This window comes from Lepisma saccharinum, chromosome 8 (genome assembly GCF_977018435.1).
Source record: "Lepisma saccharinum chromosome 8, izLepSacc3.1, whole genome shotgun sequence".
Lineage (NCBI taxonomy): Eukaryota > Metazoa > Arthropoda > Insecta > Zygentoma > Lepismatidae > Lepisma > Lepisma saccharinum.
Window position 1 is genome coordinate 28,795,192 of NC_139236.1, and position 26,993 is coordinate 28,822,184.

At 36.6% G+C, this 26,993-nt stretch overlaps 1 protein-coding gene across 3 annotated transcripts in view; it reads right to left on the minus strand.

Annotated features, from left to right (window-relative positions):
* The window catches only part of LOC145990893 (ubiquitin carboxyl-terminal hydrolase 47-like), a 107,742-nt gene that overhangs the window by 19,106 nt on the left and 61,643 nt on the right, over window positions 1-26,993 (minus strand). For all 3 annotated transcript variants that reach the window (XM_083126376.1, XM_083126375.1, XM_083126377.1), the window contains 8 exons: window positions 26,412-26,624; window positions 25,366-25,533; window positions 20,549-20,728; window positions 16,781-16,988; window positions 14,529-14,764; window positions 13,401-13,527; window positions 10,639-10,966; window positions 2,078-2,216 (listed from right to left, as the gene is read on the minus strand). In XM_083126376.1, the coding sequence (XP_082982502.1) occupies window positions 2,078-2,216; window positions 10,639-10,966; window positions 13,401-13,527; window positions 14,529-14,764; window positions 16,781-16,988; window positions 20,549-20,728; window positions 25,366-25,533; window positions 26,412-26,624 (1,599 nt within the window). The remainder of the gene's footprint in view (window positions 1-2,077; window positions 2,217-10,638; window positions 10,967-13,400; window positions 13,528-14,528; window positions 14,765-16,780; window positions 16,989-20,548; window positions 20,729-25,365; window positions 25,534-26,411; window positions 26,625-26,993) is intronic.

Sequence of the window (26,993 nt, forward strand, 5' to 3'; positions counted from 1 at the left end):
ACTTTGTTGAAAAGTAAAGTCTGTAGATTATAATTTAGCATGTTTTTATTTAATAAAACCAAACCTTGGTTCATGGAAAATTGTTGCTCATTACTTTCAGTATGACCCTCGTACAATGCTAATTTATGTAACAGCTGGGTAATTGTAACTCATTAAAATTCCACTGGACGTTTGGTCAATGCAAGCAAATCTGTTTTTGAAATTTTCTCTCCTATGATGCTCCAAATTCCGAAAAATTACACCAGTTTTGAATTCCTTCTTGAGCATTCACATGAATTTTTGCACAGTTCGTTTTTTTTTTTTTTTTTGTCTACATATTCACAACAGTTTCACAACTACGTTGGTTTATCTTGACACCACAAATACCTAGATAACAGCAAAAGTAAGCCACACAAATATTCACGGGAAGGAGATTGAAGGAATTCAAAACAGATGTATTTTTATTCAGAATTTGGGAGTACCATAGTGGTTTATCAAAAGACGAGGAACCGCTTGACTAACATGTAAACTATAAAAGATATTATCATTGTTTTCTAGAACTTATATACACACATATTTTTTTTCATGCAGTGACTAAACATTTTCAATAATCAACACTTGACAATTTCAGATGTCCATTTCAAGAGTTAAATAATAAATGTAAATAAAGTCAGTTACAACAAATTAAAATATTAACTTCCATTTCTTTTGTGTGATACAAGTCAGGAAATTTGTTATAAATAGTAGCTTTAACAATGTTTAGTTCACCATAATTTGTGTGTCAACTGTTCCCTACTAGTAGTAATAAATCAAGGTTCAATGATTCCTGTTGTCTCTCAATTCTTTTAAAAAATATTTTTCTTGAATGTGCTTATATAGCCATTACAGGAAAAAAAACAACACTTTCTTAAGTTCTACAGTGCATGTAATTACATGGATAATCTACAAAAAATTTATAGTTTTTAATTTTTTTATTTTGTGTAGTCACCAGGCATTTACTGGAATGTAGTGTTGCAACCACATTCCATTCAAGACTGTGTGATCCACACATCATTGTAAATTGAGGGACTTTTTCCTCAGAAAATAAAAACATTGATCTTTCCCATTTCATCATGTCCGGGCAGGGCAGGGTCTTATAAACTCACAAGCGTTTGGTACTCACGCAGACGTAAAGTACATTTCCAGGAAAAGGAAGGGGAGCAGAAAACAAATGGTAGCGAAACTAGGTTTGTAAATTCGTTATGCACCTTTCTGAAAAGGTCAAGAGGAAGAAACTATCTTTACATGCCGAAAGTTCCCTAAAATGGGTGTATAGGGAAATACAGTGGTAACTGTGAAAGCTTTTAAATCTGTTCTGAAAGTATTCTCTCTCGATCTGAATAAAGGAGGCATTCTCTTTACTGAAAACCTGAATGTAGACAAACTCACATGGCATTTTTAAACGTTCACTCTGGGATCAACAACTAACCATTTTAAATCAATATCAAATTAAAATGACGTAATACTCTAAAAATGACATTGTTACTCGACCTCAATCCCTCCAATATTAACCCTAGCTTACCCAAGGAAGGTTTGTCAATCTTTTTATAAAAAAATGAAAATAAATTACGTTGTATTAATAATATTTCTACATTAGTTTTGTTCGTAAAAATATCAAAGTAATGTAAATTGGAGACAAAATTCAGGGTTCCATCTTTGATTGCATTATTCGAGACACTCATGCTAGTGACAGCATACAATTGGCTGGAAATGATGTTTTTTTGTAATTATTATAATTAATAAACAACTGCAGCTACATAAGCAAAAAAAGCATTAAAGAAAAATCATGTTTTTGTGAGTTTTAGTGAATGGCAAAATTTTGAATTTTTGTAATAAAAAAAAGAGTGGGCCTGTGAGACCCCCCCCCCTCTTTAGGTAAGGAAGTTTGTCGCATGTCACAAGTAACCCATTAAAACATTCCATCCTAAGTACAAGCACAATGGGAGGAGGATACAATCTCTCTCTAACCTTCCATGTTTGATAAAGTTAAGGTTGCACAACTTTTGGATCACACTATACTTGATACTCCACCAAAAAGTGTACAATCTTAACTACTTACTTTTCGAGACATCGATGAAACATCTTTGGATGCTCCCTCCTCAGGAGATGAAACATTATGCTCTTCCGACCCGTGGGGTGAATTACTAGGACTTGACAAGTGGGCCATGCACTCATCTTGGACATCACCAACCAAGGTCCTGAAAAAGTATCCCTGTTAAAAATAATCTAAACTCCCAAATTGCAATTATTTATTATCAGTTTCCAGAAAATACCACAGAGCTTGTAAATATTGACTGATTGATTTGCTTGATTTTACTTTGCTTTTTGTGCCACTTCTGGCTAATTTGCGAAGATGGGGATGAGTGATGATGTGATGAAATTGATGAATGAAAATAATGAATCCATGCCACGCTGGGATTCGAACCCGGGACCCCTGGCATCGTAGAGCGATGTGCTAACAACTTCGCCACGGGGACAGGCAGATCTTGTAAATAAACAGATGACACTGATAGCATTCCTGATGTGTTGTATGCTGGATGAATCCGGATGAACAAACAAGGGAAAATCCTAGCATAAGAAATTTAGGGTCTGTTTCCAGGTTAGGAGGGAGAAGGGGATGTAGGAACAACACTAATCTGTGTAAACAAAACAATTGTTGACATTTTCCAACAACAATAATATTCATGTTTGGATATGATCACTTGAGTGTGGAGGATTGAGCAATGATTAACTGCATGCTGGCTACAATTATATGTTGGTGGTGGTGTTGTAGAGAGACTTTTCGCTCTCATCTTAGAAGGGTCAAGTAGTCTTAGTGCTGACAAACCCATAATAATTTTACAAAATAAATCAATCAAGAGCTCATAATTTTAATGGACATGAGTACGTGTCAAGGTTATGGTTAATTGATTGATTTGCTTTATTTTACTTTGCTTTTATGCCACTTTTGGCTAATTTGCGAAGAAGAGGATGAGTGATGAAATTGATGAATGGACACTTAAAAACATTCATGCCCAGGCCAGGATTCAAACTTGGGACCCCTGGCATCGTAGCATGATGTGCTAACCACTTCGCCACTAGGGCCTGCTGTTAAGGTTATGGATAACCAGACAAGAATTAAGGTTCTTCTAATCCTTGATGCTGTCTCAGCACTGAATTTCTTTTGAGGGGCCTTGAAGCAATGTCACCAGTACCAGTCGAAAGGTTAATACTCTTTAACAATTCACACCGATACTGCACACTGTAATGGGTTCACTCACACTCATTTTGCGAAACGAAATTATCTAACTTTTCCAGGTACTTTACACACTATTTTTTAATGCTAACCTTTTGGGTCCCAAGCATCTCAATCGAGATACCCAAATGTAACCCTCACTGTTCCAAGCGTCTCGATTGAGACGGTGTGGTGTGTCAAGGTCGTAGTTTTTACGTTATAACTTTTCTATTTTTGGCAAGAATTTCGATTTTTTTTTTTATATATATATTTTCATGTATTTAACGGAAATGTTTCTTGCACCTTTTTTCTTCTTCATGAAAATGGAGGGGAAAAGGTGGGAAAAGGGACTTCTCTTTTGTGTGTCTTTTCAAGGGAAATTTTTTGCCGAGAAAGGAAGACGGGCTTTGTTGTTCTAAAGCAATGCTTTTCACTCCCGCCTGGTAACTGCATTCGAAGGAAGCTTGTTTATCAGTATCTGATGTCAAAATGAAAGTTTTCCGTGAGGGCGCAAGCAGGGGGTGGGAGTGGGGGTGGGGAAGGGGAAGGGGGAAGACTGGTTGTTGAATCTGTGTTGTGAGAATGGAATTTCGAAGCACCCTGAAGGAAACTTTTGATTTTTAGTACAAGTGTCCACAAGTTGCAACACAGGTTACCCTGCACTGTCTAAAAATAGAATTTCAAGCAGCTGCAAGAATCGGCGCTCATTTTTCACTGCGTTCTAGCTTTTCGTCCGTGAATGTTGTGCGTAGGTGTCGATTTGTGCCCAAGTGCGAGGACATTTTTTGGGTGAAGTGACAATTTTTTAAAATCATTTTTGGGGAGTGTCCTCCCTTCCCCCTTCATATATATGCCAAATTTGCATACAGTTTGCATTTTGTGCATTTTGACATTCTTTTTTGGGGGGGAGGGGACACCATTTTTTTAAAAGTATTCTTGAGGGGATTTCCCCCCTTTCCCCCACCATATGTACGCCGAATGTGCATAAATTATATATCGTCTGAATCTGTGATTCATTCTGCGTACAACGGTATATCTTTCATATCTCTAGGGCAATTAGTTTCTGAGCTATAGTCATTTCAATGTAACTCTGCAGTTCGCTCAATTCCGAAGCTTGAGACAGTGGCGTAGAAGCCTTTCATTTCAGGGGTACAACTCATGTAATATTGGTCATATGACAAAAATGAAAATATTTTTCTGTTTCTTACATGTCAGCGATAATTTCTAAGTGCATTTTGAACTTTTCATATCCTTTTTTTCTGGAGGGGGGGGGAGAAACCCCTTATTTTCTTTAAAAAAATATATTTTTCAGGGGATTTCCCCCCTTTCCCCCTCCATATGTATGCCAAATGTGCATAAATTATATATCGTCTGAATCTGTGATTCATTCTGCGTACAACGGTATATCGTTCATATCTCCAGGGCAAATAGTCTCTGAGCTAAAGTCATTTCAAGGTACCACTGCATTTTGAAGCTTGAATTAGTGGTGTGCCGACCATTCCTTTTGGGGGTACAACTCACATTACATTGGTCCTATCATAATAATGCAAATATTTATGTGTTCCTTACATGTCAGCAATCATTTCCATGCGCATGTCGACACTGTCATGTATTTTTTTCTTGGGGGGGGGGGGAGAGGGACCCCATTTTTCCCCTCGAAATTTTGGAATTTTGAGTGTTAGCCCCCTCCCCACCGCCACATATATATGCCGAATTTCCTTAAATTTCATATAATCTGAATCTCTGGTTCATTCCACGTACAACGGTATATCACTCATCTCTCTAGGGCAATTAGCCTCCGATCTACACTCATTTAATTGAAACACTGCATTTTGCTCAAAATCGGCTCAGGACAAGGGGGTTACATGTGAAAATTGCCTTGGGACTCAAACTTACCAATACATTCATGTATATCACGTCTTCAACTTTGTGTGATAAGCAAATGAATGAAAAAAAATACTTTTACACAAAATACCTACAATCAAGAAGTTTGTTAGAGAAATATGTTTTTCCTAGGGATGGGACAGATTAAGAGGTTCTCTATTGGTATTGGCCAATATAGGTACAAGGGTCACTATTTATATTTTGAGCCTTGGCAACAATGATTGAAGTTAGGCGCGATTTGACGTTTGCACGGAATCGTCTGGCATTATTGACCATAACGTACTTCAAATGTTTTGTCAAGAGCTTCATTTGTGTTGTTTATGTTGCCTTGGAGATTGCGCGACAACAATAAAATGGAATTAACTCGTGAACATTTTCGTGCGATGATTTTTTTACGATTTTCGACGTGGATTATCAAGACAAGAGTGCATCGATCAACTTACTTCCACATTTGGCGATGAAGCCCCATCCTTTGCCACTGTGAAACGCTGGTATAACGAATTTAATCGTGGCCGCCATTCGCTCACCGACGAGATTCGCGAAGGTCGTCCAAAATCAGTTGTTGTTCAAGAAAACATTGATGCTGTGAAAAACCTAATACTGCAAGATCATCATGTGACATACTGTGAGATTGAGGCAACCATAGGCATTAGTTCCACCAGCATATATAAAATATTACATGATCATTTAGCTGTGAGAAAGGTATGTTCTCGTTGGATCCCACACAACTTGACAAAAACTCAAAAAGATGCTCGCGTCAATTGGTGCAAACAAATCCTCAACAAATACAATCGTGGTGCTTCAAAAGACGTATATAAGATTGTAACAGGTGACGAATCATGGATATATGCATATGAGCCGGAACGTAAACAGCAGTCGACTGTATGGGTGTTTCAAGATGAACCCAATCCAACAAAAGTTGTTCACACTCGAAGCACATCGAAACAAATGGTCGCCTGTTTTTTCGGGAAAACTGGTCATGTGGCAACTGTGCCTTTAGAGGAATGTAGAACGGTCAACTCTGAATGGTACACAACAATTTGTTTGCCAGAGGTCTTCGGTCAAATATGGAAAACAAACAAACGCCGTCGAATCATTCAAGACAATGCCAGCTGTCACACATCTCGTCTAACAACCGACTTTATGAACAGTCAAAAAATCGAATTGATGGGTCATCCGCCGTACAGTCCTGATTTGGCACCCAATGACTTCTTCTTGTTCCCAAAATACAAGAATAAATTGCATGGACAACGATTTTCGTCGGCAGAAGACGCCGTTGATGCGTTCAAAAACCATATTATGGAGGTGTCTCAAGAAGATTGGAAAAACTGCTTTGACAAATGGTTCGAACGAATGCAAAAGTGTATTGACCATGAAGGAGAATACTTCGAAAAACAATAAAGCAGTTTCCAATGCCAAATTCCTGTTTTTTCATTGTTAGGCTCAAAATACAAATAGTGACGCTTGTATATCGTTGTATCAGTAAAATTACCGATTATTTTAGTGAACCAATATATGTATACATATCTTATAATTTAGAGCAAAATTCTGCCATTTTGTTATAATTTTTATGAATAATCCTATGCCCGACACTTTAAAATAGTAAATGTCTAAATATCAAACTTCTTTTGCACTGCAGTCAACTGGTAACAAACATTTCATAAGGAGGTCAATGAACCATTCAGGTTCTTCAAAGAGCATTTGGAATTTAATATCGGATCAGTAGAATATCGGTTATCAGTATCCATAAATTTTATATTTATACTTTATCGGTATCAGCCAAAATTTCATATCAGCCCATACCTAGTTTTTTCAGTCTCTTAGCTCTGGCAAGCACACAAATCATCCAATTTCCCTGACTTCTCCAGGTCAATGATAATCCCGTGTAATTATTTAGTTATTTAGAAGAGTTGTAAGGATTAACACAGGAAGGGAAGTTTGTAAATAGATCACAAATAGTTACCGAAAAATTACTATGCGAGATACAAACCTGTATGCTGCAAGGAGAAATTAGCCATTTGGCTCATCCAATGTTCCTAAGCCAGTTATCTGGATACCCACTATGAGCACACTTTTTGGATCAAATAATCGATCCTATGATATATTCTGGACTAAACCTATAGAACACATTATTGCAGTTGCTACACTGTCTATTGTTACCTGCCTGTCAGTCAGAATCATTTCCACTCTGTGCATCCATCATAATCTCAACAGGATGCCAGTCCCATCTTCATTGGTAACTTCTGAGCATCTTTCAGAGAATTTAAGGATGGCCAAAAAACTCTTTTCCATATCAACAAAGGTATTGATACCAATTAGTAGAGGCATGCATATTTCGTTTTTGACAAAAACACGAAATGTGAAATAACACAGTGTAATGTTAATTTTTGGTGTTTCTGAAAGGTGTGAGGTGTATTTTCCTACCCTGTTTTGTCACGAAATGATGCGAAATAAACTGCAAAATAGACTCTTAAACACAAAATTTACCGTTTATAAACCGACGCAACACTTTCTGAAGTCTGAAGTATCCTGTGAGTTATGCAATTCATGGAAAATTGATTAATTCTGCTGTAAATATTTGAGATGCAGAAATGGAAACCTTTATACAGGAATAAACTTAATATTCTGGTAATGATTTAATGTGCTATTACAAGGGATATGTTTATTTTGTGTAACAGTGCAGTTTTTAAATCAAATTTGGGATTATATTCACATTTTTATAACCAAAATGTCATTTTATATACCGCTATAACAGCGAAATTTCATTTTCTTTACCACTTTTGAACCCGAAATTGACTGTTTTTATACAGAAATTTTGATATTTTATTTACCAAAAATATGTGCCTCTACCAATTAGCAATATCCTACTAATCTGATATAAAATTGGGAAGGTTACATGATTAACGTCAACCTCCTTAATGTTTAGAACTACATGACTGCCATGGGTTTTACCCTTGAAAAAAAAACCTTCATATTTCGACTTTCAGGGCTGGGGTACTACTGATGCCAATATACCAGTATTGATCAGTATGAATTAGTTGGAACTTATCACTTTCACCTTTCCAGAGGTTCATTTGCTCTGCAAAGTCCCACACAACACCTTCATGGGGTCTAATTAATTATCCTTAGAATTTACAAAAATTAAAGTTTTCGCACAGGTATTACCGGAAAAATGGATTTTATGATTAAATGATAGCTATTTGAATATTCTAATGTAATTCTTGACATTCTTAACCCTTAGACGCAGAGGCTGATATTCCAGGTATTTGCACTAACGCCAAGTGTGTTTTCAGCAGGAAATTTGAAATTCTGCATGCTTCTAAATGAAATTTTATATTTCCGGGACTTAGAACGTTAGAGGTACAAATGATACCTCGATTTGTTCAGTATACTTTGGGCTATAATCCTGATGGGGAAAAAATCCGTAATCAGTTAGTAGAAGAAGAAAGGGAAAGTAACTATTTTTTTACACAAAATTTGAAATTCATCGGACCCCCTCAGACTACACCAGGACGTGAACCTCGAAAAGGTACCCGCATAGTGCTCGTATGTTTGCCATTGATGTGAAAAAATATACCAAAATTGAGAAAGAGCGATGTTTTCGAAACCATTGAAAATAACGCAAAAGAAAAATCACAATTTTCCGGAGATCGGCTCCCGCCCCCCCAAAATAGTAACAATGAAATTAAACTTTATTTATTGTTAATTACATACCTCTAGACTCATGCAGAACTCAAAACATGTATCTCGGATCAATATCCAAGTTACAGTATGTTAAAAAAGTAATATACTTTGAGATAAAGGTCACATGCCATCCTTAAGTGAAATGCCTGCTGCGACACCCGTGTCACATCTTTTAAGGGTTAATGTATATTATACATATCATTACAGTGGAGTGAAGCTGTGGTCATCTGGTTGGTAAAGCATCTGACTACCACTTGGGAGAACAGGGGTTTCATTCCCACTCAGAATAGGTGATCTAAGGTTGGAATTTTTGTGGCCTTGTCCCTGCATAAAGCAGGTCTAGGGTTCACCAACAAATAAATGGGTACCTGGGGGAAAGAGCAGTTGGAGGATGATGCTGATAACATAATTTCCAAAAATGGCCCAAATAGAGAATGAATGTGCAGGGCCATACTTCTACATTCCCCTTATATGCCTTTACAGCATGCTGCAACGTGAACAGGGACCTTTACCTACCTTAACTACAGTGGAATACTTACATGTTAATTAACATTTTCAACTTATTAAGTTGATGTTTTAAGTTCACTCTATGCACAGTAAGGCTAATCGGGACTGGACTAACAGTTTAAAGTGGGATCCGAACCACTATATGCCTCCACCGGGTATAGAACCCGGGACCCCTTGATAATATGGCAAGGACACTACCACTGCACCATTGTGGAGGTCGAACAACTTATTATTGTTACATTTTTCAATCATCAGTACCTTGAAGAGTATCAGCTCAGTGAAAATATCAATAAATTGATTGATTGATTTGTTTTATTATACTTTATCTTTCTGCCACTTTTTGCTAATTGAGAATATGAGGATGAGTGATGAAGCTGATGATGGGATACCCATAAACAACACCCATGCCAGAGCTGGGATTTGAACCTGGGTCCCGTGGCATCATACTGTACTGTGCTAACCACTTCACCACAAAGGTTGGCGAAAATACCAACAGAGTGCTGATTAATCTGTCCCATCCCTAGAAAGCAAACAAATGGTAAACTGCTTTACCCGACAAACACTTCTCACAATGTGCAGTAACCATTTCTTTATGAAATATATAACAGCATTTTTGTTTGTTTTCAGTTGTACATTTCTCAAGTATGGTTGCCATTTTCAATTCTGAGCTTCGCAAATGCAGAAAATATATTATTTGCTGTTTGCGACCTATCGTCAATTGTTGGATTGTTCTGAAATCTACTAGCACCCTTTGTTAACAACTACCCACCATTCCATATCAGTTTGTGATCTATTTAACTTTCCCTTGTATGAGAGTTCCATTGCAACTATGCCACATCATACCAGGGGTTTTATTTAAAAAAAAATCTCATATGACAATCAGAATGCGAGTTATAATAACTCTAATCTGGAAAAAACACTTTTGCCACACAATACTTGGACAAATTAAAGAAAACTGCATATTTAGCATAATTACTGGGGTATTTCTATTAGCAAACAATACTAAAACATAAGAGTCCAAAACTGTTTACCAAGACTGTTGTTGGGCTATAGAAAGTAAGAAAAATCTACAACTAAAAATATATCCTAAGGCACAACCACAAATTCTTAATATGGTTTTAGTCGGTAGAAACTCTTTAGTCTGGCATGCTGATTTCAAGAACGATGTAAAAGAGGATAGGCTGACGTGGTAAACATTCCATGTTAATTCAGGTGTTAATGAACAATAAAATTTACTGGAAACGGTACTAAAACAACCAACACACACTTGCACGATTCAGGTCCATACACCAACCCCTCCCCACACAAGGCATACAGAAGCAGCACATTACCTGTCACTATCAGTCAAACTACTGTCCTCACTAGCACTTTGGTCACTTTGTCCTGTGGCGTATTGATTGCACTCTGGCGTAACTTCCGCATCCTCAACCCCTTCGTCCTCCGCCTCTGCAGGTGGCTTTAACGTATCGCCCCCTGCTGGTTGTGGTGCACTTTGCTGTTCGGTCACGGATGCACTTGCTACAAACCAAGATGGGGCAACCGACACGGATGGCTTTGCTTCGTCCCCACTCTCAGATTCTTCTTTGGGTTTGTTCTCGGATCCTTTGTTTTGATTTTCATCTGTATTCAACACTGGAATTGAAAGCCTTGTCAACGTATCTAAAATAAAAATAAAAAGAAAACCATAAGTTACTCTACACTGTAATTCAGCAGGTTTTAGTTTTTCAGACATTAACAATTTCACCAATTTCTGTCAATACCACAAATATCCTGAATAATTACAATATCCTGAAAAACATTACAAATATGTATGTCATCAGGAAACAGATTTATATGTAGTATATGTAGATATTTTCACCAAAATATGGAGTTCAATATGGACTTAAAATTGTAAAAAACTACCTTTCTAATAATATAAGACACTACCCGAGCTACATATAAAATACAGTACACTTACATTGACATTAATTGTAAAACAACATAAAATGTGTTTTCATTTTCTGTTTTCCAAACAATGAATAACAAAATTTTCTTGCAAGTGTTCGAATGTTAATTTCCTTCCGTTGTCTCTTAAGATGGATTTATATGAATTAAAACTGCATTCAATATCGCAAGAAGTATGGGAGTGTATTTCAAATTTGTCAGTTATTCGCTAGGAAATTCACCCAACTCTTTGTCACACGAGGACATGTAGTTATTGCACAAATATGGAGTATATGTTGAGAAATGTCCTGAACTATGGCAATAATATTTAAAAATAACTATATGTAAAATATATGTACAAATATGGAAAATAAAAATTCAATTTTTCGAGTCTACATGCCATGATGCGCAAAGATAATAAAAAATATAACTGATTTCAGCTTCACACAAAAATATGTATTTATATATAAATACATTCCCTGTTCATCATTAGTTGTTACACATGACCAAGAAGTTGTTAGTAATACAAACATTTCCATGGTCATCTTGTAGTCTTTGTAACCCCACTGCATGAGTAAGAGTAAGAGTTGGTGTTCTGAGTCCACTTTATGCACAGTAACGCTAATCGGGACTGGGCCTACAGTTTAAAGTGGGATCCGAAACACTATGTGCCTCCACCGGGTATCGATCCCAGGATCCCTCGGTTACAAGGCAACAATGTTACCGTTGTGCCATCGGGGAGCTACCAAAGTTTTCTTTACACCACCTTCAATTGTTTTTTTTTTACCTTACATGGATATGCAATATCTCGTGTGAAAGAGCCCTTCATGATCTTTCCAACACCGTCCAAATCAATTCTATAGGTGTCTTTGATTGCCAAAACATTGCAATTTAAAGTTAACAAGATGTTGGAAAACATGGTCAAAATCGCATAGTTTGCAACACTGAAATGTTGAAAATACAAAAGATATGGATCTGCAACTTTGCATATTTTCCTACCTCAAGTGGCCCTTTCAGTATGCCAAATTTCAAATGAATCAAAATATGTGAGGTTGAAGACCTTGTTGATTTGACATGGAATGACCCCTTTATGTACAGATAGGCTAATGGGAACTACAATTTAAAGAATCACTATGTACCTCCATCGGGGATTGTACCTGGGATTACAATCCAACAGATTTACCACTACGTCATTGAGGAGGGCCTAGGATTTGAACCTTTAGAGGCAAGATGGGAAGTCAGTATGTTCAGCTACTGAGACAGCACCACACTCTAGAGGATGTTGCTAGGACTCAAGGGGTTACAAGGTGGATTTCTGATTGCATGATTACACACACATATTTGTGAATAGGTCAAGATTTTGGAACAAAATCTGACAACATTATGGGTTCAAAATTGATTCCTGTCAAACAGAATCCAGTACTTAATTGGTAGCAGATTGTCTATGCAGGCATGGTTACGTTACTATCAATGTGAAAGAATTTTGTTCTAAAATATTTTATGCATTATTATGCCTGTTAAGAAGTAAATTTTCCATCTTATATTTTGCAGGCAGAATTAATCCACGTTCTGTGATTTTGCGTAACTCAAAGCATAATTCGGATGCTCGAAAGTGTTGTTTTGGTAAATAAACTCTTATTTCACTTGATTTTGCATTACTTCATGGCCAAATAGGGTAGAAAATGTACCTCGCATCTTTGAAAAATTTTAAAAAATGAACATTACAGTGTGTAATATTCACATTTCAGGTTTCCAACAAAAATTAAGTATGTATAATGCTAACTAACCACTATAACCTGTGTAATGTAAACTAACCACTATAACCAAGTTTAGAACAAAATAACTTCAAAGAAGTGTAAGCAAGATCTTACATGCGAATTGACAACTATGTGGAAAATTGTCCATAGAATAGACTATTATCAATTCTTTTCAACACTGAGTGAATAAAAAATATTAGTCTACAATTCAAATTTATATTAATAAGAATTGTTCATTAATTTGAGACACCTAAATATCTTTCAGAATACAATACATACTCTTCAACATCATTGTTGACTTGGAATTTTGATTCAGGTGATCATGCAAATACGTATTTATTGAATATTACTTTCTGACCATTATACTGTACCATATTAGAATTAAATTCTGAATCTTAGAACTATGTACAAACCTTTATCTGTTTCTGGTAGTGCCACATGCAATGTAATAATATGTTCAAATCTGTCGATGATGAAACGGAGTTTGGATGACACAAATTGCCGTTGGGCATCCTTATCATCACCAGAAGCTACAAAGATCTTGAGAGAAAAAAAAAGTACATTAGATCAGCAAGGAGAAAACTTTAAATTACGTGTTCAACCAGAAACTTGTACTCAATGAAGTATCTTTCTGTGTCTTTGCCAAATAGGAGTAGCACTATTTTGTTAGTGCACAAAGCTAATTCAGCAAGTCCTAAGTTTGCAAATTTTATTTTTAGTCCAATATGTGCTCAGATAGGCTATCAGGACTGGCCCCACAGTTTTAAAAGGGTGTTTGAACCATTTGCTGCACCTCCACTGGGGATTGATAATGCAACAGCTTGTTACAAGGCCTAAGCTTGTTGCAGGTTGGTTTCGTGGGAAGAATATAATTCAATCAGGTACAATCTGTACATAGTAAGAATAAATTGATATTTAGGCTGACACCGATAAAGTATCAATTTACAGGTAATGATGATCAATATAAAATAGCAAATGTTCCTTGAAAAAATCTGATTTGAGTTGTTACAATTATGGGTATGTCAGCCCCTTGACTATTTCACCACATCACTAATACCAGAACAAGCCCCTTACTGAAAACAAAACAAAGTTGGGGACAAGGCCTTAAAGAACAATTAATTATAGATTTTAAAAATCATTCCCACCTGAAAAGCTGATCCTGTAAATGACATCACACATAAAAATATAACACATGACCGCACAGAGCATTATAATGACTGTAGGTCCTAGCACAAGACCCTCCCTTGCACATTACAAAATGCCATTGGAGGCATATGGGGTTAGGGCCCAACACTACATGGTCTCGACCATTCATGGAGGTGTTGTGATCAGCACCATGCTCTGGCCACCTTTACCCCCTCAGTGGGTACCCATTTATTAGAGGCTGACCAAACCTCAGAGAAGCTCCATGCAGTGTAATTGGTTGAAAAAATCCCACCCTGGGAATCGAACCCAGGTTTCTCGCATGGCAGTCAGACGCCCTACCAACTGGCTCCCCCCACATACACACATAGATATACTGTAGTGAAATAATAACTTACCTTATTTGAGCCGTAGAATCCTTCAACCTTCAATGTTTTTTCGTCATTAAGCAACAGTCGTGGTTCGTTGCTATACTTTTCTAACACTACTCTCACATTTTCTGTGGGAAAATTTAAAGCTTTCACTAGAGTCTCTTTGAATTCACCAATAGTTTGAGACAGGTTTCCTCGAACAACAATAGGGCCATCAACTTCTTCAGACTCAACATCTACAATGAAGACTTTGGCTTGAACACCTGTGGAAAGGAAGTAAACATTTATGTTAAGGCTGTCAAACAACAATGGTGCAGTGGATAGCAAAGGATAGCAGGCAAATTGTCAGTCCGCTAACACTGTTTTCCACAATGTGAGGGTTGCGAATTAATAACAAAATGCCTATAGTAAAGGACATTTCCTACATATAGAGAATCCCATCTTTTATGACAACATAGGATGTACTAGAAAAAAGTAGTGCAAATAGTGATGAACACTTTGCTTCAAACTGTACACCATGAAATGGAATTTGAGATGTGGGCAATACCTTAGTGAGCAAATGCTGAGACACAGCCTACATACGTACAATCATTCTAAGAGAAGAAAGACAGCAGACAACTTGCAAATTGAAAATATTCCTGTTTGAATCCCCAAACATACTCAAGTGCTCCTGTGTTGCCATATATATATATATATATCTTCCCTTCCTTGCTTTGTCGTAAAAAATTCAACAACATTGAACATTACATCTCTGCTTTTGTTGTGTACAATATACACTGACATGAGGATACAAGCACTTGGCACTAAATGATGATGATGATGATGGCAGGGGCAAGATTAGATGGTAATCAGCTGATTGCATTGCCTATGTAAAGACAGCACCACAGAGTTTTTCTCTTCTTGGTAGAGCAATAGCAGGCAGTGGGTGAACACACATCTCCTGTTCTGAACACTGCAACATGGTAATCCCACACTCTCTCCTTTATCCACCATACCTGCTGATAACTCCAGCCTCCATTAACCTTTAGCATATGTGACTTTTCAAACTTGCCAAGATGTACAACTGATTGTCATAACCCCCATATAATAGAAGTTAAAGGAAGAAGAAGATGAAAATCGAAATTTTACACAAAAATTTGTATTCGACACACCCCTGTAGCCACCACAATAATTCTCTTCTTTTTCTTTTTGTATTCTCTAGGTCTAAAAAGAAGTTTAAAAATTTTACCGATACTAACTCATACAACCACTAAAACATGAGATTTTCATAACTCATTCAACTTACAAGGACTGTTCAAAAAGAAACAAACTCCTTTCGTAAAGTTTGTATATATAAATTCGTTGAAGAGAACCAGCAGTGGTGATGCCTAGCTGTGCCCTTAATGATTAACTTGGCCCAGTTTCAAAGCTTTTGCTAACTGCAGTAGCGCAGTAGATCATGTTAAGTGTAGGTGTGTTGAGAGCCCACTGCAATTTTCAGTTACCCTACCATGAAGGAACTGGTAGAGCAGCGAGTATGAGTGAAATTATGTGTGAAATTGCAGAAAACTTTCAAAGAAAAGTAAGACATGTTACGTAAAGTCTATGGTGAGGAATGCTTCAGTTGAATACAGTGTTACAAATGGTACAGATGTTTCAGATAGGGTCGAACCTCAATCGAGAACGACGAATAAGTAGATCCCATGTTAAAGTGATGTTGATCGTGTTCTTCAACTGGTACAGGGATCGTCTATTCCCAGTTTGTGCCGCATGGTTCCACAATGAATGCAGCATTCTACGTTAAGGTTGTGCAACGACTAAGAGGAAAGATGTGGCGCAATAGGGCACAGATGTGGCAGAACAAGTCCTGGATGGTTCATCACGATAATACACATGCTCATTCCTCACTCGTCGACCAGGAGTTTTTGGCAAAGCACCAGACACCTCTGTTGTCCCACACCCGGCCTCCTCCCCTGATTTGGCACCAACAGACTTCTTCCTCTTCCCCAAGTTGAAACCAACCATCGAAGGTCACACAATATAAATAGAAGAGATCAAGGAGAATTCGCTACAGGACCTACAGGCCAAAGAACTGGAAGAAATGCCGGGAGCGCTTTGTGCACAGTGGAGGGGAGTACTTTGAAGAAGACAGGTCTAAATAGCTGGTGAATATTACCATTTTCTCAATTTTGTAAAAGTTTGTATTTCTGCATTGAATGAACTTATGGAGCACAATTCAACTTTTCCCGGGAATGATTTTGCATACTCTACAATGCCAAAGCCACAGGAAGTAAACCTACCTCCAGGTTGGTACACTTCAAATTCTTTGTCCTTGTCTCGAATTTCCATCAAGAGATCATACTTGTAGCTGCTACGGATGCTCCTAAGGACGTCAGAAATAGGATCATCATCACGGCCTTCAAAACTACATTCTATGCTATCTTGTAACCTATCGTAGTGGACTAATCTGCACTGGTCTAGAGGAACTATTCCTTCAAGTTCTAATTTCTGAAATAAAAAGCAAGTTTGTAAATTCATATAACCCAACAAATACCTACTTATATTATATGGGATGGATCGACAGGAATTTTTTGTCAATAATGATAAACTACCGATTCGATATAAAATTAGACATAGTCATTGAAAAACACAAAGTATCCTTAATTAATCTATGTAACAAGATGACTTTAATGGAATTTGGCTTTGGAAATGAGCTGCATATTTAGACATTAGACATTATGTTACAAAACCGTAATATATGAATATGTTTATATTAATAAAAATATAAACAAAATGACAGAATTTTGGTCTAAATTATAGCTTATTTACAGTTATATCAGATCTGTAAACATAAGAAATGTAAGTTATGTTGTTTTTTTCTAAATTTTAATGAAATAATATACTTTTTTCAAAGTTCAAACTATAAAATAAAACATAAGACAACAGTTTGATCTAGAAATATACAAGAGAAGTTTCCAAGTCCTTCAAGTCTAGGAATCACTCCAAAATCTCAAATGAAGAAATAGGACAGACTTTTATGACTTGTACAAGATAGTGTTTGTTATTCAAGAATGAAATTGTCTTGCAAATATGTTTATCATTCATTCAATTGCAGTTGTTGGGGGGGGGGGGGGGGTCTGGGATAATTTACATGGCTTCTACAACTCATTCTCCTGTACACAAAACTGTTAGTTACTGTCTTAAAAAAAATCAATGCAAAAATTACCTATGTAACACTAGCAATCCACCATAGGACCACTTTGCAATTGTTAAATTTCTTGCTTTGATCAACATTCTGTCACTTTACACACTCCAAACAGAGCGCTATCCTGTGCAGATCACAGATTTGGAGAACACAACTTTTTGCAGTGTTTACATGTTCCAAACCATAATTATGAGCCTTGAAGAAATATTCCAGTATTTATTTTAATATTAATTGCCCATCTTGTTGGGTCCCTATCGACACTGCAAGTCTATTTTACGTAGCTTTTCTGATACTTTTGGCTAATTGTGAAAAAAAGGATAAAATGGTGATTACATGAAAATAATAAAGGGACACTCACACCCAGGCCAGGACTCAAACCTGAACCCTCAATAGAAAGATCATGAATCGACCTGTAACACACTAAGGTACTAAGGGGACTGCAGCAAAATGCGAATGGAAGGTTCAAACAACATTGAGAGAAACTGGGTGATATTAGAATTGCCTCATCTGATTCTTATTATCTTGTGAAAGTTGTTTGGCATTTTCTTTCCTTTATTTTGTTGCTTTGCTTAAGTAGGAATAAGAAACAGTGTGCATATGGTTAACAAACTCTAAAATAATTTATTTTAATTTTACATGCATTTCATATTTCCAATTTTCTTTTACCATGAGAAGAAAACAATCTACATTATATTCTAAAATAAACTGACAAAGTTAATTCTATAAAAAGAATTCCATGGTGGGAAACAAACGTCCCTAGCCTTTTGTCATTGAAATTCCAGGACTTATCCCAGTTTCCTTGCCACCCTATATACAACAGTGTATGAACATCAAGGTAAACTTCGCAGAAAATTTGTTGCATAAAGATTGCACACATCTGCATTTTTCAAAGGCAGCAATGAAACACTCCCATGCAGATGACTTTTTCATTACTTTGTTTTTCTGGTCTTTTCGTTGTGATAAATTGGACTTGTTCATGTGCCAAGATTCTTTTCATCCACTGCTATCTCATAGTCACCAATATCTCATCTAATGCCACATGTCTCATAGTATGTACAAAAACAGTCAATTTTGGGTTCAAAAGTGGTATATAAAATAAAATTTCATTTTTGTTATAGCGGTGAAAAGTTGGATCAAAAGTGGTAAAACAAATGACATTTTTGTTTCAAAATTGAGAATATCATTCTAAATTTGATTTTAAAAATTGCACTTATTGCACAAATTAAACATATCCCTTCTAATAGCACATTAAGAGTATTAAGTTTATTCCTGCATAAAGGGGTCTATTTTTGCTTCTCAAATATTTACAGCACAATTCATTAATTTTCCATGAATTGCATAACTCACAGGATAATTCAAACTTCAGAAAGTGTAGCATCAGTAAATAAATCTAAATTTCACATTTTGCAGTTCATTTTGCATCAGGGTAGGAAAATGCAATGTTTTCGTCAAAAATGAAATATGCATGCCTCTACTAATGCCACATGCCTCTGATAGTATGCCTCCTTCTCTATCCTGTTGAGCTACTTCTTTTAGTTTCTGTTTTTTCACTTTACCCATCCTCCTCTAACTGAAAGCACAGACATGCACATCCATAATTAATAACATGAACCACATGGGGACAACTGCAAGTGACGAGGAAAGCAGGATGTTCTGCTGCTGCAATTTCATTGCTCATCTTTGCACCTCCTGTTCCTGTCAGGGTGGGTGGGGGTTAATGTATGAGCAAGAACTTCAGCATACTCTCCACTTGACTTTGCATACATGGAGTGTAAATTTAACTAATTCATGGAGTGGAAACCTTATTTTTTTTGTAGGTGCAGCACATAAAAATTGATTGGTTGATTTATTTAGTTTATTTTACTTCCCTTTTTTGCCACTTTTGCTTTTGGCTACTCGGGAAGATGAGGATGAATGGTGATGAAATGGATGAAGGGAAATCACAAACAAGGACAGCACAAAACACTAGCCCCACGGAGGCTTATACAGGCTGTGAGTCCGGACATCAGAGCCTTGATAGTCTGCAAAATGCAGTCCAGGGTGTACTACGTGGAAGAAGTTGCATTTAGATGTCTTTCCAAAGGATCGCCTCTTACCCCCCAGCAGCACATAAAAATCTGCGCAATCACACACAAAATGCAGACACCAGTTGACATTGGGCATAACACACTATGAATTCAGAGATTCCACGTTGGAACCAGGATTAGGCATGGGTGTGTCTTTATTGTTTCTTCCACCATCCATTTCATCAGTTCATCATTCACCCTCATCATTGCAATTGTGTTACGATGCTAACCCAAGGGACAAAAAATAACTGAAACAGAAAAAAATGAAGACTCACAGAATATTCGGAAGCCAAACAATAATAAGAAAAAGAGCACATCATGAATAACTTTTTCAATAGCAGTATATACTCTGTCCCGTCAATCTCTGTAGCAAAACCATGCATAGAGGCAGAGAAGGGGGGTTATTGAGTGGGCAGAGCGAAGCAGTAAATGCTGCTGCGAAGGCTGGTAACTGCAGTCACTTTCCCCTTTCCACGCAATCCTATTCCCTCTCACGTGTTCATTGGTGGAGCCATCTCGCTTCATTACTTGTACAGAGACTTGTTCTCATTTGCTTGTTCCAGAGATAGCTGGGACAGAGTATAAATAATGTGCACATTATAGATTAAGGATTCAATTAAACAAATCCACCTGTGTAAAATCAAAAATCAAATCAAAATGGAGGTTTGGAAACTGACTATCGTAACAACAACACCTAATTAATGATTTGCTACTGCATCAATTATGCACATCTATGGTGGAAAAGCACACAGCGTTAAAAAAAATTACAACAGAAGTAACAAATTTGAAACAAATACCTTGAATGCTTGCTCAGTAGATTCTTTTAAGGTAGTTTCGTTATGGCAATACAAGTTTATATCTATTAACTGATTCTGGGTAGGATGATGGCAATATAATTTAATCTTACACATGTCCATCTCCTTTTCCCTTGCTATCCTTTCTCGTTCTTCTTTCTCCCTCATAGTCTGTAGCAAGTTCTGTAAAGAAAGTGGGTTTACAATTAAAAGTCTATAAATATCCCCCCAAAACAAACCACCACACAAAACGAAACCCCCAATTTAATTTTATGATTCTGGAATTTACATTACAGTGCACCACATGTGGCTGTTGGTTTAAGGTGCAGTGTGAAATCAACTCAAAATAAGACCAAGACCTTCAATTTCCTCAACTCCATGAAACAGAATGGAACGTTCCAGCATTATGTGTGTGACATTTTACACACAAAATTTAAGGTTCTAGACATCGAGCACGATTCAAACTGTACATACTGATTGAATCTTATTTAGTGAATAACGTTTGCAAATGAACTAGTAATATTATGCAAATTGTGCAAGTAATGGAATATAGCATTATTTGTGAATGAAAAAACTTTGTACTCGTGGGAAATGAACGTAAGATTTTGAAATTGCTTTGAATGGTAAAAGCTTTTCTCATGCACAAAAATAACTGAAGTTATTCTTTATTAAATGCTGTACTTGTGGTACATTGTTTCACGCATGAAGTGAACTGTGCAAAGGTAAAAAAGGTAAAGTGTTCCCCTGTGCATAGCACCATGCCATGAAGGCGTATAGGGGGTGTGGGGGTCCTCGCGATTATCCTTAAATCCAGTTTTGATTGCACACCCAAAATTCATACAGTAGCATCAAACTAATCACGATCTTTGCCTATTATAATGTTGCACTTTAATGTAATAAAGATGCATGTATTAAACTTATTTGAAACATTTATGTTTGGCATACGATTAGAAATTACTATGTTTTTTTAATCTAGTCGCGTTGCATAAACGCTACCACACTTGTTGTAATTGTTACTAAAGAATGCTTATCTCATGGGCGAGTTATTGTTATTGTTGAATGACTACATGCGTTAAGCCCATTAAATGTTAAAATTAAAGAATGATGATTATGCGGAATTATGCATACCGTGATAGCTAATGTTCTAAATGCGTAGCAACATTTTGAGCAATCTTTAATTGTATGTGATTTTCAGTTAAATTGAACGAACGAATAAAAGTCACATTGTTATTAATTTGTGCTTGTTACTGGGTTGCATTCCTTCACGTTTTCTTTCATTCATGCCAACTGTGTCCGAGGTTAATTGAGAATAGATGTAAGATTTATGACACTGCTTATCTATCTATATATATATATATCAGTGGTCAGAAGTAGCGAGCTACTTGTAGCGTCGCTACTGTAGCTAGCTACAAAATTTGTAGCTGTAGCTGTAGCGACGCTACATTTTGAAAATTGTAGTTGTAGCGGTAGCGAAGCTACAAAATTCCTTTAGTTGTAGCAAAAATTTCGCTACAGCTACATTTTTTCTCAGCATTTTGAGGTGAATTTTGAATGTGGCAACAGCGTCAGAAAAAATTCGACAATAACCCTTAATTTTGCAGGAGGTTCATAAAGACAGTTTATTACATGGAGGTACAGATTATCTAGATTGTAGATTATAGATATATGTGTAATTTAATTAATTAGTAGCTGAATAATTCAGATATCCAGATAACTAACTGACATATATGAATATATTCCTGCTAACAGCTACGTCTTTTTAGCTGCATCGCTATTTTGGGGAGAAACATGCCTCGTTTGCTGCACCACTAGAAAAAAGTGCCTCGTTTGTGTACCCTCGGAACAAATCCTGTTGATATCCATGGTGTAAGAGACACCAAACTGTCATTAATTGCTGTGTAAGACACAACTTGCAGTGCAAAAATGAGTGATGGATTTTCCACTGCACTGACAAGGAAATAGTGCCAGCAATAAATGGCTCAGTACGGTAACAGCATTGATCATCGTCAGTATATAGGATCTCACCAGCAGGAAATTATTGTTACAAGAATCATAGAATTTCTAAAATTACAATTATTTTCGCGATAGTATTTCTTCTCAAATTTTAAAATTACAATACGTTTAGAACAGTCAGGTTAACACGACAGTTTCCTCAATAATTTTATCATATTGCAAAAAGTATGTACGAGTTATTGACTTTCCTGCAGAAACGACAATTTTCTTTAGTTAATATACATAGTTTTCAAATTTATGTATTTCTCCTACTTTTGCGTCACTTTTCTGTAACTTTTGCTAATCATGACATCATCATCATCATCCCTTGCCGTTTCCTGCCTCTGGCTGGGTCAACATATAAGTCAAGCCTCTCCATTTTTTCAGGTCTTCCACCACTCCTCTCTTTGCACGGTGTTGCAATCTTGTCCTCTTCTCCTAACACTCCACTATCTGCTCTTTTCATCGACATCTTGGTCTCCCCCTTGGCCTTATTCCCACTCCTTGTCATTGTAAGCTCTTACTGGTAGTCTTTCTGCATCCATCCTCTTCATGTGTCCGAACCATCTCATCTGTGACTGATCTATCCTGTCCTGACGCTTCACCACATTCACTGTCTGTCGGATCTCCTCATTCCTTATTCTATCCCTTCTAGTCTTCCTCAAAATACTCCTTAAAAATTTAATCTCCACTGCCTGCATCTTTTTTTTTGTCTCTCTCTGTCATTGTCCAAGTCTCTGCTCCATACGCAATTATTGGCACATAGTATGTGTTATAGATTATCTTCTTGCATTTCATAGGTACATCCCTGTTCCATATTAATCTTTCAACGCTTTGATATAGTCCACCACCCATTTGTCCTCTTCTGTTTACCTCCTCATCTATTCTTCCACTTCTGTCAATCATGACAATGAGGATGAATGGTTTATTTAATTATTCTCTTATCTATAGTCACTTTCTACCTCTTTCGGCTAATTGTGAGAACGAGGAAGAATGATGAGCAGTGAGGGAAATGGAGGAGCAGGAGGATCCCATCCTCCCAACTTGGCGTCTTTCCTAGTTTTTGTTTTGAGTCCATTTTATGCATAGATAAGCTGATCGAGACTGGATCCTAACCACTATGTGCTTCTCCTGGGAATCGAACCAGAGGCCCTTTTGTAGTCAAAGGGCTTCAGGTACATTTCATTCAAAATGCTGTCCTCATATCAGTCTATAAAAAATGAAATTTTTATTCTCAAGAAAAATATGTTGATGTGAACATACGTAAATACGTAATCCTACCAAATTTGATTTGTGTATAGTTGTAATCATTAATTTGGGTAACACTCTAATTGCAATATTCATATATCAAATATGAATTGATATGCCACTTGCATAGGTATGGTATTCTCAAAACTATAGTAAAAATAAGTAACTGAAGTAACACTGCTATCAAAATTATTGAATGACTGGAATCATGATAAAAAAATAACAGAATCTATTTACCAGTAGTAGGAGATTTTTAATACCCATATGGTTGTTTTTATTTTTTTATGCAGAAATAGCGAAAAAAGTAGCGAAGTAGTGAGTAGCGATCAGGAGTAGCGTAGCGAGCTACTTTTTGGTAAATGTAGCTGTAGCTGTAGCGAAGCTACATTTTGGAAGAGTAAGCTGTAGCTGTAGCGAAGCTACTTTTAAAATGTAGCGTTCTGATCACTGATATATATATATATATTTTATTGTGTAAAATAGTTCTTATTGCATAGTGATTGTTTGCGTGCAAAGGAATCAAAAATTAAATACGTGCATTGAGGCATCATTGTTTCGATTCGACGTATAAACAGGAAGGACGGGGCATAAACAGTGTGAACACTTTCGAATTATTGTATGTATTAAAATTAAGATTTCAAATGGATGTTGCATGATTATAATCCACTTTGGACCCTAATTATTCAAAGTGCTTGCATCATTCTTGCTTGCTTGATTAAATCTTACGATACTGTGAGATCCTTGCATAGCAAGAACAAAGCAAAAATACTTGATTGTATACGCTTGATTAGGTCTCATTGCATATGTTGATAATTAATTCTGACTGAATTCGTCGGTTGTCTGACATACATAACCTTAACCGGGTGTCACACAACTTCTAACTGTATAGAGACACATATCATGGCAGCCGTACTTGCCATAGAGAATAAAAATTAATAAATCAATTCAAAAATAAGATTATACTGCACCGAGACATTAAATGATAAAATTTGGAAATTTCTGGCCATAAATAAAATCTGAAAATTACAGAAATATAAGTTCCATTTGAAATATTCTTATTTCAATACTTGAAAATATTCAAATACAACAGCATGCTGTGTTGACTGTCATAACATTGTTCAACATTATTCAATCAATCCTAATCATCCCCTGAATAATGTAGAAAAAAGGTTCCACTGCATAATACAAATGTTCTCATTTTTTATTAAACCTCAAGGTTCATTTCATGCCTTTCCACATGTCATTTATGTATGTGCATGATACAAAAGTTCCTGGGTGAATGGAAATTTCATTGTGAAGAGTGACACCTTTTCTGCAAACTATGCCCACATAATATTCAATGGTTTTATCTATTTTAAGAACATCTTTCATTTATGTTGTATAAAAAAAAGGCACCACATACCAAAACTACAAGGAAATTCAGTTTTTTTAAAAAATATATATATAATTTCAATCTGAAATCTTAATTACCATTTGCTTAGTACAACTAGAAGTACCTCAACATCATGCTTAGTACCCCTGACACTATTTATTATTCCTGAAAATTCAGAAGAGAATTACGTTCAATGTTTTCCACTTACTTTGATATGTGGTGGAAATTCTTCGACGATCATTGCTTCGCAGTTTCTAGGTTTGTCTATCTGGCGATACATTAACATATATGCATTTGTACTAGAACTGTAGGCACCTGAGTAATATCCACGCATTGGACCACCTCCATAAGTCTTCCTAATGTCATCATACGTTATCTGAAAGTAAAACATGTTATTATGCAAAGGGATGTGAGAAAACAACTTGTTGCCAATATTACGCATATATTAAGACAATTTTAGAACATTAATTTAATCTACGATTTGACATGTACTCAGAACTAGCTGAAAATTTTGACAAACTACATCTGTTTGAATCCTTCTAGAGTATTCAAGTGAATCCTTGTGATCGGTTTTTGTTGGTTTCATATTTCTGATAGCTTGTGAGCCTATTTCCTATAGTTAGAGGTATGCATATTTCATTTTTGACGGAAACACAAAATGTGAAATAACATATTGTAGTGTTTTTGAAAGGTGTGAGATGCATTTTCCTACCACGTTTTGTCATGAATTGATGTGAAATGAACTGCAAAATGTCAAATAAACTCTTGAACACAAACTTTAGAGTTTACTTACTGATATAACAATTTCTGAAGTCTGAATTAACAAGTTATGCAAATCATGGAAAATTGATTAATTCTGCTGCAAATATTTGAGAAGCAAAAATGGACTCTTTTAGACAGGACTGAACTTAAGACTCTGATAACTACACATGTGCTATTAGAAGGAAAAAGGCCAGGGCCTACCTACAGACTGCTGGCCTCACTCCCACATGCCTCAACAGAGGAGGGTGGTCGGCCATACATCAAGTTATGTGGTGACGTGTGGTCAGCACGAAGAAACCCCAGTCATTGTTGTATGAATATAGCATTGATGTCACCTATGCCTAGGCTAGGAATCAAACCCAGAACTTCCTGTGGCAAGATCATGAGTCAACCATGCCAGGTGCTCTGCCACCGAGGCAGCTATGAGCTTTTATGACCTTATAATTCAACAAAAATGATGCAAAAGTAAACTTCTTAACTTGCCACACTTACCCTGCTCACAGACTGGTCGTTGAAGCAGAACCACTCCCCTTTCTTGAAGTCCTTGATGTAGGCATAATAATGGCCACCGGAGGCACTCCCAGAATGAATCATTATTGAGAACAGCTCATACATGTAAGGGCCTTTCTCCATCGCATGCCTCCTATTCTTTTCATTCTCGTGATGATTAGGACCACTACTGACGTCTATCCCTTCATCATCCTCCTGGAAATGAAGATGACAAAACAATATAAATTTAGTACACAACTACATGCACGATGCAGATACAACAAGCAATATTAAAACCCAAGATACTTGTGCTGGAAAGTGATTTTTATTACTATTTAATATTATGCTGTACATTACTTCCTTTTACAAGAGGTGAAGTTTTAACATGTTTGCACCATCAGGCTCAATAGAATTGAACAAAAGAACTGACCTGCACCGAATCAGATCCAAAATGGCTGATTGACTGTGACAAAACATGTGATCCCACAATATATTAGAAAAAAGAAAATCAAATGTGCACAACACTTAAAACAATGTTACAGGTACGGCATAAAGAAGGATCCACCCCTTGCAACGGCTGCGTCC